The sequence below is a fragment of the Boleophthalmus pectinirostris genome, unplaced genomic scaffold (assembly GCF_026225935.1).
Source record: "Boleophthalmus pectinirostris isolate CB_2022bp ecotype Guang Dong unplaced genomic scaffold, ASM2622593v1 HiC_scaffold_8, whole genome shotgun sequence".
NCBI classification, from domain to species: domain Eukaryota; kingdom Metazoa; phylum Chordata; class Actinopteri; order Gobiiformes; family Gobiidae; genus Boleophthalmus; species Boleophthalmus pectinirostris.
In genome coordinates, this window is record NW_026571515.1 from 40,184,679 (window position 1) to 40,201,155 (window position 16,477).

The 16,477-nt window shown below is 39.3% G+C and overlaps 1 protein-coding gene across 1 annotated transcript; it reads left to right on the forward strand.

Annotated features, from left to right (window-relative positions):
- Positions 1-1,751: 1,751 nt before the first annotated feature.
- Positions 1,752-15,408, forward strand: tmem269 (transmembrane protein 269). The gene is made up of 7 exons (XM_020923934.2): positions 1,752-1,879; positions 2,214-2,267; positions 6,291-6,435; positions 7,917-8,014; positions 13,076-13,219; positions 13,885-14,085; positions 15,218-15,408. The coding sequence occupies exons 2-7, from the start codon at positions 2,243-2,245 to the stop codon at positions 15,325-15,327; spliced, it is 723 nt and encodes a 240-aa protein (XP_020779593.1). The 5' UTR covers positions 1,752-1,879; positions 2,214-2,242; the 3' UTR covers positions 15,328-15,408.
- Positions 15,409-16,477: the final 1,069 nt, after the last annotated feature.

Sequence of the window (16,477 nt, forward strand, 5' to 3'; positions counted from 1 at the left end):
TGTAATGTCATCTGGAGGTGGTTTTCAAGTTAATCGCTCCTTTTACCTTTTATTTAGATTGGCAATTCCAAAACTGAAATGATCCAAATGATTCTAGTGAAGGTATATGGAGTTTAAAAACACAGTGGAGCACTTCCTGTATTACCACATGATGTCACAAGCTGGAACAGAGTGCTTTCAGTTTGAGAGAAGAATGGAAAATAATTCACAAAATTTACCCTACCAATTTACTCATACTCATGCGCAGTCAGGGGCCGGAGGGGATCTGGTTTGGGGACCACAGGATCATCTCTGCAGTTTGCAAATGATGTTGTCTTGTTGACTCCATTGAACCAGGACCTACAATGTGCACTGGGACGGTTTGCAGCCGAGTGCGAAGCTGCTGGGATGAAGATCAGCTCTTCCAAGTCCGAGGCCATGGTTCTCGACCGGAAAAAGGTGGCTTGCCCTCTTTGGGTGGGTGGGGAGTCTTTGCCTCAAGTGGAGGAGTTCAAGTATCTCGGGGTCTTGTTCACGAGTGAGGGGAGGACGGAACGTGAGATTGACAGGCGGATCGGTGCAGCGTCTGCAGTGATGCGGTCACTGTATCGTACCGTTGTGGTGAAGAGGGAGCTGAGTCGAAAGGCGAAGCTCTCGATTTACCGGTCAGTCTTCGTTCCTCCCCTCACCTATGGTCATGAACTCTGGGTAATGACCGAAAGGACGAGATCGCAGATACAAGCAGTCGAAATGAGTTTCCTCTGCAGGGTGGCTGGGCGCTCCCTTAGAGATAGGGTGAGGAGGCCCCGGGGAAGACCCAGGACACGCTGGAGGGACTATGTCTCTCGGCTGGCCTGGGAACGCCTCGGGGTTCGCCCGGAGGAGCTGGAGGACGTGTCTGGGGTGAAGGAAGTCTGGGAGTCCCTGCTTAGACTGCTGCCCCCGCGACCCGGCCCCGGATAAGCGGAAGAAAATGGATGGATGGATGGATTTACTCATAGACACATTCAAGGAAACTGAAACATATTGCAGTTTTTGCCATAACGAAGAAGAAACCATCCTCCATCTCTTTTATTATTGTAAATAGTCAAATCTAGAAACACTTATCCTGGAAAAAACATCCGTCAGAATTCATTTGGACTGCTCAAGCATAATAACCCATTTCCATACATGCATCACGAATTTCGGACTTCCGGTTAATGCACAATACATACTGGAAAGGATTTTCCAAATGTATGATAATAATAATAATAATAATAATAGTTATTATTTATTTTATGATTATTATGATTATTATTATTATTATAGTAGTAGTAGTTGTAGAAGTAGTGGAAGTAGTACTAGTATATTTATTTTTATTGTATTTATTTTATTTCATGTATTTTTTTTATTTATTTAATGTAAATATATATATATATATATATATATATATATATATATATATATTATATATATATATATATATATATATATATATTATATATTTTATTTATTTTTTATGCATTATTATTATTAGTAGTAGTAGTAGTAGTAGTAGTAGTAGTAGTAGTAGTAGTAGTATTTATTTATTTATTATTATTTTATTTATTTTTTTTGGTCGAGAGGCAGGAACATTCGAGGAGAGAAAAAAAATAAAAAAGACCACATGGGGGCGTCACTTCCGCTGGAATATTCTGGTGCCTGTATCCTCATGCGCCCTATAAGAACGCGCACGGAGCATCAACAGGTAAAAGCCAGCTATTGCTTCTACCGTCACCATTGCGCAATTTTACGCCAATTTTGCGTCAAAAACTGTTAAATTTTCCAGTCACTTACTACAAAATCCTGCGTACACTTGCTGATTTGTACGTCTCCATCACTTTAAACAGCAATAAACAGTTTTTTCACGGACTTTTCACAGGTAAGAATAGGTATTTTGAGACATTTCTAAATAAAACGCGCGCTTTTACTTCTTGGGCTGCTATTTTGCGCGGGTGGAAATGGCGCAGATGCACGGGAGAAGCGCATAAGTTCAATTCGGTTCTGATGAGAGTGCGCAAGCTGCTTTGGTGGAGCTCTCAAATGACATTAAATCTTTAAAAAGTGTTCAAATGACAAACAACATGGACGCTGGGGTGTTGGCGGAGTAACTGATCTACTCTTATAATGACATTGTTAGCTGTTCATTGACAAGGCTACGGTTTCATAGGTGTCTTTATAATGAAAAATGTTCCGTATTGTTTGTTAACTTGCAGGTGTTTGCTGTTGCTGCCAAGAGACGACCATGATCCTGCTGACTCCCTCCTCTGGTAGGCCTGTCTTTAGTCATCTCCTTTCCTTCTGTAGATTAGTTTTAGGTCTGTTTCTACAGTTTATTGCATGTTATAAGAGATGTCAGGTCAAATAATACTGAAATAAATAGACTATAAAGTAACATAACTAATTTATCATCATATGGTAATCAAAAGTGGCATGCAGCTCCTATAAACAGAAAACTGAGACTGATACATAGGGAGGAGGGTGCGCTGGAAAACAAAGGCCAAACTAGAAAATCAGTAAATACTCCAGGCTGCATCCATACTGATACTGAACTGAAACAAATTTGCTGGATCAGATATTTGCTTCCAAATATCGGTTCAGCTGATATCCTGGTTGGACATTATACTTCGGTGTATTTACAGGACTTGTTGTGGCAAAGTATTCATTATGTTTGAACTTTTAATCATACGAAGTTATTCTGTAGTTGCTTAAGAGATAAATAACAGCTGCAGAACACATTTGGATCAGTTTTGTCTTGTTTTGTTTTAAGGAAATAAATGCTGTTTTCAGTCAGTATCTGGGTCAGTATTCAGGCAGTACAAAGTATGAGCTTAATTAAAAGGTTTTTATTTAAGAAAGTAACATGCCAGCGTGGTGTTCATCAAGGCTCACATGAAACCGCACCTAGGAAATAACTTGTAGTAACACATAGTAATTATTGCTCATACCTACTTCTGTTTGCAGTACTACACTAATGACAGATGTACTCTTTTACGTTGGTTACTTTGGCTCTTTAAGTCTAAACATGTTTTGTTTGTCATTAACTCTATCATTGTTACCAGGTAACTAAGCAGAGCTCTTACATAACGGTTTGCTTCCCATCATGCATTGCACTAATGGGGCAGTAGTCCAGAAACAGGGACCTGCTTTTAACTGACTTTTGTGTCTCATCTGGCTTTACCCTTCGGCTGTCAGGTTCCGTGTTACTTTTGGCACATTGTCTGACTCTAAAGTTGTTTCTACCATAAGAGGTGGCTACTAAAAGTTTTCCACCAAGTCACTGCTGTGTTATTTAGTGAGGGGTATTTTCTGATAAGCCTGGTGCAGATTAAAAATGTACTATGGAACTTTTCTGGTGGGGGTCTGGAATGGAATCCACATTCTATATTAGACACATCAGATCCTGTATTGTTCTGTGTTCTATGTTACAAATGTCACTGTTGATTAGGGGTGTGCAAAAATATTGATATATTGTATCATTTAATGTGATCATACAGTATCGATATCGTGGGCTGCTGTTTCAATATATCGCCAGGTGTATTTTACTCATATTATATTTTACTCAATTGTTTTAGTTACAGCTACAGATTTGTGGTTTATTTAGAGCAGGGGTGTCCAAACTTTTTCATCAAGGGCCACATATCTAAACACAGATGAAGCAGAGGGCTGATCGAGGGCCGTAGACTGATGCTCAGTGCAGTGAAGAATTAAAATATGTGCATGTTTAACATATTAGAATGAGCCATCAATCTTTATTCATGCTAAGAGCCTTAAAACCACACACTACTTTATATATTAAATATAAACTTTGTCAAGGTAGATTTAAAAAAAAAAGTTTATTTTTAATTGATGCGAGGTAATTTCGGCCAATTCACCTGGAAGCCTGAGGGCCAAGAAAAATTTGTCTGAGGGCCACATTTGGCCCACGGGCCATAGTTTGGACATGAGGAAGGAAACTTGTTTATGCAACACATTTGACATTTTTACTTTTTTTAATGTGTTTCATATGAACTTTCCACAAGAAGTGGTTTAACAAAGACTTTTAGTATCACAGCCACGATTTATCCCTTATTTTTTATTGAACTGTATCCAGTTAATTTGAACTATATTGTATATGTATCGTATTGTGGCTTATATGTCAAGATATGTATTGTATCGGCAACTTCTTAAAGATATCCAGCCCTACTGCTGATGCACTCACTTGTATCTGTATGTGACCTTTCATTTCTCTGTATAAAAGTCCAGTTGTACTATTGTACCTGTTATCATCCTCCTGTCTCCATGGAGATGATAGAGTTGCTTTGTATAGTTCAGCAATAGCTCTTTAGAAATTACACTAACATTACCAGTCGAAAGTTTGGACACACTCTTTCATTTATTATATTTTATCTTAAAATCCTCACAGTACCCACCTGTAACTTGACCTGGTGGTGTCGCTATTGGATTGTGTTTTGTGTTTAATGCTATGCTGTGGAACACTCCTGACAAAGCAGTAACATAACCATGGAAACGAACAGACGATGGATCCCCACATCAGAAAAGTGATACGTTCTGTGGATGTGATGTTGCTCTGCTCACCTGCTCCTCTCTTTCAGATGAGGAGTCACTTGGAGTCAGAGGCAAATCTGTATTTAAACAAGTGATTTGAGTGGATTCTATTGCAAATGTTGTATTATTTCATCATTGCCGGTCATTGTGTGCGCTCTGTGGGACAGTGCTATGACTTGAGACACAATAATGCAGTCAAATAGAGCAGGCACAAAACAAGGATTTCTTTGTCGGTTTGATTGAAATCTAGCTTTGGCTTTGGAGCAGAGGCTGATGGCTGTGTCAGACCATCTGACAGTTGGCCTTTATGACTGCTGATTTGTGTAACTAAACATTGTTTTTACCGTACATGCAAAACTCTGTCCTAAATGAATCAAACTAGAACAATTTACAGTAACTCTTTAAGATTAAGGACAGCATATCACTGGCTAACTAATATGCATACTACTACTACTACTACTACTACTTATGACAACTGTTTTGATTATACTAAAAGCTATGAACTGTTTGAAGAGTCAAATGGCTTGGCTCAGTGGTGTATAGGTCTGAGTGAATTATTGATCTCACATCTATTATGTGCTGTACAGTTGGAGCGCCCCCTGCTGTAGAGAATGGTGACTGTGCTAGTGCCCATTCCAGTTCATTTGTGTTTGATCCTTTACTCATTTAGGCTACATGTTTCATATTTTATACCATGCATGTTATGGTTTTGTAATGAGTACCAGTGTTTAAAATGTATTCCCCTACAGATTACAGATTACATACTCCAAAATGTAGTTTGTAACGGAATCCAATAAATTACTTAAAGTGAGTAACGTAATCTGAATACTTTGGATTACTTGATTTTCTAAGAAGCAAAGACAAGGAAATCTTCACATAAGATGTTTTGTCTGCTAAAAGAAAATAAAAAGCCCACAATTTACTTGACCGTATTAAAAGTATAATTGATAGAAGAGGAGGAGACACGTCCACACAGCATGGTTTAGTCCTGTTAAATCCTGTTTTAGTCCTGTTTTAGTCCTGGTCTAGACCTGGTTTAGATCTAGTTTAGATCTAGTTTAGACCTGGTTTTAGTTCTGGTTTAGTCCTGGTTTTAGACCTCGTTTAGACCTGTTTTAGACCTGGTTTAGATCAGTTTAAAATACTGCCGTGTAATTCATTTATTTCAACAAAGTAACTGTAATCTAATTACCACTCATTGAAACAGTAACTGTAACTGAATACAGTTACTCATAATTTGTACTCAGATTACGTAACTCTGGTACATGTAATCTGTTACTCCCCAACAGTGATGAGTACAATGTTCTTCTGCATGAAGATCCAGGAACACAAGCAGCAAATGTATTCTGATGCATTTTAGACAACTGAAAATGTATTCAGTATAGTGTGAATGTTAGTTTGATAACAGAAACATCAGCGGTAAGTTGTACCTTTTTTTTTAACTAGGAAAAGAATACAACTACAACTGCATACAACTTAAAAGATGCACTATGTAACTTTTTGGGTGGAGGGTCACCGCCTGCTTGTCTCCCTGTGGATGTTATTGCTTTGCATGACATGTTCCACAGTTTGGCATTAAATTTATCTACTATCTCCATAGTGATAAACAGGTGACACACTCAGGCCAAGTTACAGGTTGGAAGACATAATTTAGTTAAATAATCAAGACTGACCCTACATATCAGCCTAAAAATATCATAGATTTTTTTATACATTCAGAATCTAACTTCCTGTGTGCTTCTCAGGTGTGTTTCAGTGCAAGAACAAGCTGCTGCTGAGTGACCGCGCTGGGCTGCACTTTAAAGAGTTTGCCCGGAAGAATGCAGCTAACGCCCTGTCTGTGGCCAACCTGGTCATGGGCCTGGCCTCCATCCTCAGCAGCCTCAACGGGTCAGTGCAGCAATGCAGACACACTCAAGAGGCAATAGAATGGAACAATATAAACAAGAATCTTTGGTGCTTTTTCACAAATCAATTAAAATTCCACATTTAATTAGGATTGTCACAATAACACATTTCCAGGTGTGATATATTGAAGAAAAAGTAAACGATAAAAGATAATATTGACACACAGACTGCAGTAGCAATAGTAGAATTACAGTTTTTTTCAGTAATTTTAGCAGAGTTTTTGAAACTTGGTTTAGTTTGATCATATGATTCAAACCTGTATGTGAACAGAGGTACACCTGGTCAAATTATTTGGAACATTTCTCATCAGTTCTCACATTTTCAGGCTCTTCCTCAGAACACTGGACACAGCTCTCATTCACAAACACACATGATCAGTGAATTCACTCTGTTTTTTTCAACACATTCAAATCAAATTCATAGAAACTCAAACAGAACGGCAACTCAAAATCAAATATCTATCAGCAAAGGATTTCATACATGAGTCAAACAGGGAGAATCTGCTCTCTGTGCTCTCTGCTGATCTCATTAGAGAGCACAGAGAGCAGTGATTCTCTTTGATCACTGAGACAAGAACCAAAACTAAGCTTTTTTTCAAATGAATGAAAGAGCTCAGAAAAACACATGACTAGAGTTTGTACATTTTGATGGTAAAATTTGATTTTGGGAGAAGATCGATCAGTTTTGAATTTAGAATTGCATTTTGCTGAAATTTTATTTTTTTGGGGGAAAACTTAAATTCTGTTTAAGATTTTGTGTAAGTTGTTTTGCAGATGTAAATTTCCCGGTGATAAATGTGGTAAAGTGATTAAAAAAACCTGTAAACAAATAGACATTTTTTATTCAACTGTCTGCAGCTCAAATCTTGAAGTAGAAAACAAATTTTGCTGAAATAAAATTTTGTTGAGGAAAACTAAAAGTGACTGAAAAGGGAAAAGTGATTGAAAAAAAATGTAATGCTCCTTGACATGTTTAAGATCTGCACTGTCAACTTAATCTTACAGTTTTTCTCACTCACTTTGGAGTTTGGGCTAAAGTCCTTTACCAGTGAGAACAGAGCTGTAGTGTTGACCAAACAAGGTGAATTCACTGATCATGTGTGTTTGTGAATGAGAGCTGTGTCCAGTGTTCTGAGAAAGAGCCTGACAACTGTGAGAACTGATGAGAAATGTTCCAAATGACCAGGTGTGCCTCTGTTCAGAAACAGGATTGAATCAAATGATTAAACTAAATCAAGTTTCAAAAACTGTGCTAAAATGACTGAAAAACTAAAAAGTAACCTGCAATGAAATGTCACACTTTCTATATTTGTTAGAAGATCACACCGAGTAATTCAAATAGCCAAACATAATGTCGAGGTATGAAAGAACAATACAGGTCTGACCAGAAGAGCCTTTCAACCATCAAAACACCTAATGAACCTATTCACTCCAAACAGCCAAACCTTCCTGTGTTGTTCCCAGGCACCATCACGCGGCCTGTTGGCTCGTTCTGATTGGATACATGTTGGATTTGGCTGATGGAGCTGTTGCCCGGCAACTGGACGCCTGCTCGGCTCTGGGTGAGTGCTCTGTGGTGGTCAGGACTACAGCAGACTTTTGTGTTGACTTTGTCTTAGTTTTAACCACACAGCTGTAAACAAAGCCTGACAGACCAAGAAAAGCATTTTATTTGAATCCTGAGTCAGGTTAGTAAAGATTCAAAGCCAGGCATGTCCAAACCTTTTTCTGCAGCTACTGTTTTGGAACATTAAAGATGCACTAGGTTACTTTTCTGCTCCACCACCTGCTTATCTCCATGGAAATGTTCTTCAATAAGGCATAATCATATACTACGTTCACGTGGACCTCAGGAACTATAGATGTCAACATTTACTGTATGTGTTTTAACTCAGAGTGAGGATTTTTACATTGTGTTCACTCATTAACAGTGTTCAAACGAGCTAATCAGTAAGATATGTTATTGTTAGCCTTCTCAAAATCGAAACGTTAATGTTATTTGTTTACTTTAGCTAACACTAGTTAATATTACACTGGTCATTTTTTAACCAGTAGTGTTGGGTCTTTCTTGCACAGCTCTGTTGCTCTTATGATGTGGGCAACTGGCAGTAAAGCTCATGAATATAGTAACATTTAGTCAAAGAGCTCAAATGTTTCAGATAAATTGACAAATCACCAGGTTTTCATCCATCTCAACCATAGACTGTATAAAGAGTCAGTGTAATGTCACCCATAGAGTTCGACTCCAGTCAAAGGAAGCTCATCAAGGCTTGCAGTTATGGGGAGAATATGGAAGTAGGGTTCATATTTGGAATTCCGATCACGAGTATGATAGCAACCAAAGAGAAAATCCAGAGTGAGGCTTTTAAAGTTAACACCTGATGCACAGCATTGCAGTGCCCGGTCCCTACTAAACCTTCCTGGCTCAGGCCAGATTGATTTTTATCACTCTGAAATGAGTTCTACACATTCACCATCTGGAACGGCTCTTGCTGAGAGCGTTTAGAAATGGTAGGGACTTGCAGCAGAATGCTTAGAGCTGACCCACCCCAAAGTGCCCGCCCACCAGTTACTTTTTAGCCAAACCTGATCAAATGTGTCTCCAACTTGCACAAGGTAAAACTAAAACAAGTGTCTTGCTGGAGAGGGAACATGTCCATAAATCTATTTAAACATTTTTGCTATACAAATTTGTGCATTAAGGGCATTATAAGCCACTATCACCATCTGCTGACGCCGTCATGTTTGTTTTGCTTCGTGAAGGTCAGGGGTGGGCAATTATTTTTTCCATGGGGCCTCATGAGAAACAGAAAATATTGGCCAAAATCAATTCTGCATAGTATTAATTTATTAATTATTAAAATGAATTTCTTCATAAAGAGCGGTAAATATCATTGTATAGACGAGCTGGTCAGACTGGTAAGAGTTTATGTTATGACTAAACGATGAAAAAGTGAGGTTGCCTTACAAAAAATGTCATTTAAAAAAACACCTCTAAAATAAAAGCAATGCAGCTTTAGCCATGCATGAGGTAAAATGATAAAATATATTTATATTGTAATTCCAAATGAGCTTAAACAGGCTGGTCAGAATGAACCAAAGGGCCGTATGTGGCCCAGGAGCTGTTCAACGCCCAGGTCTGATGTAGGCCATAGAATATACAGTCTATGGTGTGGGCCTGGAGCTCATAGAAGCCTGTGATTGGACCACTGCTCAGGTTAAAATTTAAACTGCACAGTGGGAGCATCTCAAGATGAATTCTCGTAAGTTTGTGACCTCACATATATTGTGAGAATTTATCTTGCTGCACAAGGTTATGTTGAAAACCAGAGGTGCGAGCACTTAGCAATGCTGTCAGTCATACCTGTTGTTAACACTAGTGGAACGACCTTGGGGAAAGAAAGCGCCTGATTTGTCTGCTATTAATGTCTATATCTTGAGTTACAAAGAAAATATCTAAATAAAAGTGAGTTGGATCCAGAGGCAACAGAACTGGGAGCTCTGTCCTTTTATATACAGTATGTCTGTGGAGCATTCTAGGCAAAGCAGTAACATCTCCATGAGGCAGACCCTCCACCAGAAATGTTTCATAATATACCTTTAAAATGTTGGATATTGAGGTTATGGTGCTGGATTGTTAAACTTGCAGTTTCTATTCAATTTAATCAGTAAGATGGTCACAGAAAATGGTCTATTTTGGTCCCTGGGCCATAATTTACACTTTCTTGTTGATTATATTTCTAGATTATATATAATAGTTTATTTTCCTTTTGAGAATAAACGGTGATGTGTGCTAGCTGACACTTTCACTGGTGCCTAAAATAGTGGCCAGGTGCTTGACAAACCCTCATGGCTGCACATTTCAGTTGCTTTGTTTTTCTGCATGACTTTGCAGGTAAATGTTGTTGTGCCCCATGTATTTTGTCACATGAACAGTCCCATTCTGATTAAGCACCTCATTCCACAGGACCACACTTCAATTGTCCATATGATCCCTGCCCTTTGGTCCTCTGCGTGTCTGAAATTGCTAAAATTGTTGACCCTGAGAGGTGGAATTCGCCTGGTTCGTTTGGCCTGAGTCACCTCATCCTCATCGGTGAAAACAGGCGGTGCTGAGGGCATAGAGCCACCACAGCAGAGAATGTGTTCATGAGATCACATGCACATGCTCTCAGCCCACACTAGTGATGTGACGTCTGTGACCGAATCGGCTCTTTTGAACAATTCCTTAAAGGTCCTATGCTCTAATGTTGTTTCCTTATCACAAACAGACCTGGAGTTGTGTTTTGTTTCATTGACACATGTTTTACACCAGTGTTTTGCAAGTTCACACTTTTCATGAACTAGTTCAAAGTTCAGTTCATTTTATTTTTAGGTGAGATATGTAAATGAAAGGCTGAACTTATTTGACTTCCAGTGTACAACAACTTTACAAGATGTGAACCATAAGCACTCTAGAGCCACATCAGTCCTTTTGACATTATAATGTGTTTAATGCAGCTTTGACACATTTGTTTACGTCTTACAGAAAAGAAAACCGCATGGCTAATTTGCATAAATGTAAACGTTGGGAAAAAGCAGCTTTTTCCTAATGCATAATGCATCAGCTTCTGTCGGACTAAAGGACACGTCTATATGTGTTCTTTCTGTGACAGGGGATGTCACTGTAACTTCTGGACATGTAATTGGTAGAATGCACTGAAAGTGAGTGAGGGCAGCTCCACTGCATGCTCTAGACGCACATGTGGAGCAGTGTGTCCTGCACGTGTAGATTTCAGAAAATAGGATTCATCCTGTATTTTGACATGAGCGTAGGCGCATAACCCCATGAAAATCCACAGAGAGCATGAATCTTTTGTTGTATTTGTGCATTTACCATCAGCACATCATGCTCCCTGGGCAGTTCTGTGTCATGTGAAAGAGCCAAGTCCCGAACAACTGTTAATTAGTGCTTGGAAATTTACTTTTGAAATCCTTGCATTTGCCGTGGTCATCCTGTACAGAAGGTAAATACAAGCGGCTAAACGCTCCCTGTCAAGTTTGATCGGCTTTCCCGTTGAGAAACACAAGAGTCAGTACGTTCCGCTAGAGCTGTCAGTGGAGCCACCTTCGTGTTGACGCACGGCTGTAGTTTCGCAAGGTTAAGTGTGAGCAGGTCTTGTCACTCGTCAGGTGAAAACAAATTCCAATGTTTAATTGAACCCCACAGTGATGTACGTTGTTCATCTCACATAATTTGAACAAATTCGCCTTCAAGTTCTTGATTTACAGATGTGTGGCGTTCAGTTCAAAGTTCACTGAAAAATGAACGTGTTCAATGAACGCGTTCTTTTGAACTCATTCATGCACAGCCCTGTTTAACACACAAACCCTGAACAAACAGTTCTTCTGTCAGAGTGAAATCACTCTGTTACACCTTGTGATGTCATGTGCTAATACAGGAAGTGCTCCAAACTCCATACATCTTCACTAGAATTATTTGGATCATTTCAGCCTTGGCATTTCCAATCTCTGCTGAACAAATGGTAAAAGAAAATGTTAACTTGAAAGCTACCATAACACGACATCACAGATTGGAACAGAGCATTTTGAGCTTTGGAGATGTAGACAATAATAAAGGGTTACTCAAGCATCTGTGAATAAAACAAATTACAATTGTTTTGGGGAGGTAACAACATTCTAACATGTCTCACAAGAGTCAGTTTTGCATAATATAGAACCTTTCTCTCTGTCATTAGTTTGTACTAGGGATGTAACAATATCCAAATCTTTCGGTACGATATTTTCACAATATACATCTCACGACACGATACTTATTGTGATATTTTGTGGAGGCTAACAAAACTGTGAACATGCTACTTTTTCCTCTTAAAATGCCTTGACAAGACTAACCCTAATCCAAAGAGTGAAGATTTAAAAGTGCTTATCACAGTTATTTCTTCATGTAGTCTGTACTGAAAAGGAGCAAAGGATCATGGTCTATGTAGTTCCCTCAGTTTTTTTAGCTATTGCTGCATCATAACTATTTATTTACATAATAATTCAATATATTGTGATGGTCCACGATATTATTGTGAGACCTTTGACGATACGATATCACAATACTTCTGTTATTGTTACATCCCTAGTTTGTGCTTTATGAGTTCTCACATTGGCTTCTGTCATATAAATAAATATAAAATGAGCCTGTCTTTGGCATGAATGAATCCAAAAGATTTAGATCCCACAAAGTCCCATCATTAACCCACACCACCAGACTAGGGTGCCCAAGAACCCTACTCATGAGTTTTGTTGCTACAAAAATAATAAACTGTAATAATGTTCATGAAAGCTTTCAGTAATCTCTCTGTTGTCCAGCTACGTTTATCACAATAGAAAATTTAATAGTGTCATCTACTGCCCTAAGGTGTGAACTGTCACCTGTCACTATGTTTCAGTGTAGTTGGCTCCTCTCTTCAGGCAGATATAAGGCCATGAGAGCTACTTGTCTGTTCACATGCATTACATTTTCCCCAAGCCAAACATTAAAAAAACATCATTAAAGTCTGGCGACTAGTGTAGTATCTGCCCTTCTAATGTTTAATTTGTAAAAGGATTAGTCTCATTTGTTTGTTTATTGACAGGAGCAAAGCTGGATGACTTTGCAGACTTCACAACCTTTGGCATCGCCACATCTCTGCTCCTCAGAACCCCCGAGCTCCTGGACAACCTCTTGTGCATGTGCTACGTCCTGTCTGTGTTCGCCCGCCTCTGCTTCTACTCCAGTGGTACGTTTAAAACTGCTTCTTCTCAGGTGTTTTTTTTAAAATGACATTGGTATTAGAGTTTAGATCAGGCCCAGGCAGGCACATGTACTGTTTGAACCCGACCCGGAATGGGGTCATCTGGAATCATCTGAGGAGAGTTTAACCCTGGGTTTAGACAGCCCATGGTGCAGCTCCAGTCTGTTGGCTGGGAGTATTCCATACAGCTGACAGTAATAAGATGAGCTCAGAGCGCACACATGCTGCCTGGAGGTGCTGGTGTGTGTGCCCCAGTCTGATTCTTTCTGTTGAGTCTTTTATGGTGGGACATCAGAGCCCACCACAGCCTTTTCCCTTAATAAATGTGTAGTTATCATGTGAACATGTGGTCTTGCACAAAGAGCTTTCAAAAGCACTGACTGAAACAGCACAGCAGAGCAACGCTGTCTGTGAGAGTCACACCACAGTGGAACCGCATCCACACTGCAGTCTCAGCTGAACCAGGCATGTTCTAAGTGAGGCGTAATCGCCAGAGGAGGGACACGTACTTGATACTTACATAAAATTCTACTGTAGATAGTGATAGAGTCTTGAGTCTGCTTTTTGTTACCTCAGTTACTATGCCGTTTCCATATTATTTCCATCCTAATACAGTGCCCTAAAATGCGACCTACATATGTTTCTTCTAGGAATCCCATTCATGTACCGGGGTCTTCCGTGTATTTACTCGTCTGCCATTGTGGCCAGTGCGTCTCTGCTCTCTGGAGGAAACATGGCTCTGCTCCGTGTAATCGCCGTGCCCATGATCCTGTTCATGATCAGCCAAACTTTCTACCCACACGACCGCGTCCTGGAATCTCAGGCCTGGAAGAAGGCCGTCTATGCAGGAGGTATACACATACACTATTCTGAATGTAACATACATAGTAGTAGTAGTAGTAATTAGTTAGTAGTAACAGTATTTCAGAGGAGGATCCACCACCTGCTTGTTTCCATTGAAATGTTATTGTTTTGTCTAGAACAGGGGTGACAAACTCATTTTGGTCCAGGGGTCGTATCCAACCTACTTTGATCCCAAAGGGGCTGGATCAGAAAACTCATGTCATATAAACCCCAAAAATAACAATAAGTTCAAATATTTGTGCAGAGAAACACAAATCTATTACACAAATCTTTTTTTTTGATGAATTGATGAACTCTTTCTTTTACAAAATATTATAATTTTATGAACAACCTGAAACTTTAAGAAAAATGCAATTTCAAAACAATGTTTTAACATGAACTTTATGCAAATAGGAATAAGTCAATTTTTCTTGGAAAATTCTTCACTCGGCTCCACTTTTCACATTTTTGTCATTTTGCTGATGAGGGTGTCACGGTCAACAGTCAAAACGATCGTCCTTTAAGAGCGTTTGGAAAGAGACAAGTCTTCATTTGTGCTGCTCTTGTGGGAGGGGCCACGTACAGAGACGCTGGAGACGCTGCTATGATAAACACCACAGAAAATTACCAATATTTTAAAAGAAAATATAATTAAAATATTTTAGTAGAAAATCAGCCCGTGGCCAGATTAAAGGTCTTGGAGGGCCGGATCCTGCCCCCGGGCCATATGTTTGACACCCCTGGTGTAGAATGTGCCATAGTTATAGTCTATCACAAGAAAACAGGATAAAGTACTACGCTACATTACAGCTCAGATCTGTGGAGAGTCGCCCCTATTCACAGAAGGAAGTATTGTATTTTTGAGCAATAGGAGCAATAGAAATGCCTGTAATGAACAAATGCTAGATAAATATGTTTAATGTCAAACCAGGGAACATTCCAGGCAAAGCAATAACATCTCAATGGGGACAAGTAGGCAGCAGACGCTCTTCCAGAAGTTGCGCAGTGCACCTTTAATATCAGTGAAAGGTTTTTAAGTGCCTAGTTAAAAAAACGTTGTTCTCTGACAGTGGCACAAAGTGTATTCAGATTCTACTGTAAACATACAACAGACCTAAAATGAAGCTTTTGGTTTTGCAGGAGTGGTGATGGTGTTCTGTTCTTCTTTCTCTCCGGCCTGTGTGTACTACCTCCTCTGGTCCATCTCCTACATCCTGTTCCCTACCTCCCTCTGGAGCTCCAAAGTGTGAGCAGCAACAACTGTGAGGCACACCTACTCTGAGGAGCACTCCTACTGAAGAGAGCTGTTCATGAACTGATGCTCTGCTGCCCCCTACTGTCACACATTCACTCCCTTTAAGATTCATTCACTCATTAGAAAGAGGTCAGTGAAAGAAGGATTTTGTCTTATGTACTTGGTTTTATCCATAGGTGATTTTTGGCACAGTAACCACAGCTGGACGCCATAACACGTATTATGAAAGCAAAAAGAGTTTATGTTTAGATATTTATTCTATTACAGAGCATTAATATTGTTATGTAGGATTATTTTAGTTTCAGAGCAGCTTGTGGAACATTTTAGTCCAAGTATTTCGAAGATAACTTTCTGGATGTCCAGGTCCATTTCAGACTTCAGCTTCACATTATAAAAATATTTTTTATTAAATGAAAGAAACCAGCTCTTTTCATTACTGTACTGGCGCTGTACCTGATTTTTACTCTATTTAAAAATGTGAAAAACACAGCTAGAACTTTTAAACAGTTTGCAGTGGTTCAAAGTTCTTCCTCACTTACCTCATGCATTCAGAGCATCCTAATTAAGTGCTTTTCACAACATTCAAAGAGGGAGATAGAGCAGAGATTTGGGCTGATTTCATAATAATTGGACAAGAAATTAAATACAGATTAGAGGTCAGGACAGAATTTTCTGTCCCGCTCCAGCTTGCACCCGCATTGTCCAGTCCCTCTCCTGCCCGCACCTGCAAACAATTGTAACTTTCATTCCTGCTCCTCCCTGCGTCTGCGATATTTTGTCCTGCTTCCGCCTGCAAATCCCGCAAGACTTTTCGCTTTCTTAAGCTCTATCAAAGACGGAGAAGGAATTGTCTAAAATGTGCTCGAGATTAGACCACATCCGCAAGTTTAGGCTGCTTAAAATGTTTTGATTACTGCCAAATCAAATGTCAGCACAAATGATGCATGATAAGCAAACATGTATCATTTGTATATTTTATTTTACACTCATATTTAGTTTGCGGGACTGCAGTTTTGTCATCCCACTTAGGGATGGGCATGATTAGTCGAATAATCGATAATTGATCATTAAGAATTTCATCGATAACGTTAATTTTAATCGACAAACCGAATGTAGGTTGCTGTGCATAGTGTGACCAAACAGGG

Excerpts from the sequence above, each read along its gene's own strand:
- tmem269 (XM_020923934.2), top strand. The coding sequence starts at position 2,243 with ATGATCCTGCTGACTCCCTCCTCTG. Across the intron at positions 2,268-6,290 it reads CCTGCTGACTCCCTCCTCTG|GTGTGTTTCAGTGCAAGAAC; the intron begins GTAGGCCTGTCT and ends TGTGCTTCTCAG. Across the intron at positions 13,220-13,884 it reads CCTCTGCTTCTACTCCAGTG|GAATCCCATTCATGTACCGG; the intron begins GTACGTTTAAAA and ends TGTTTCTTCTAG.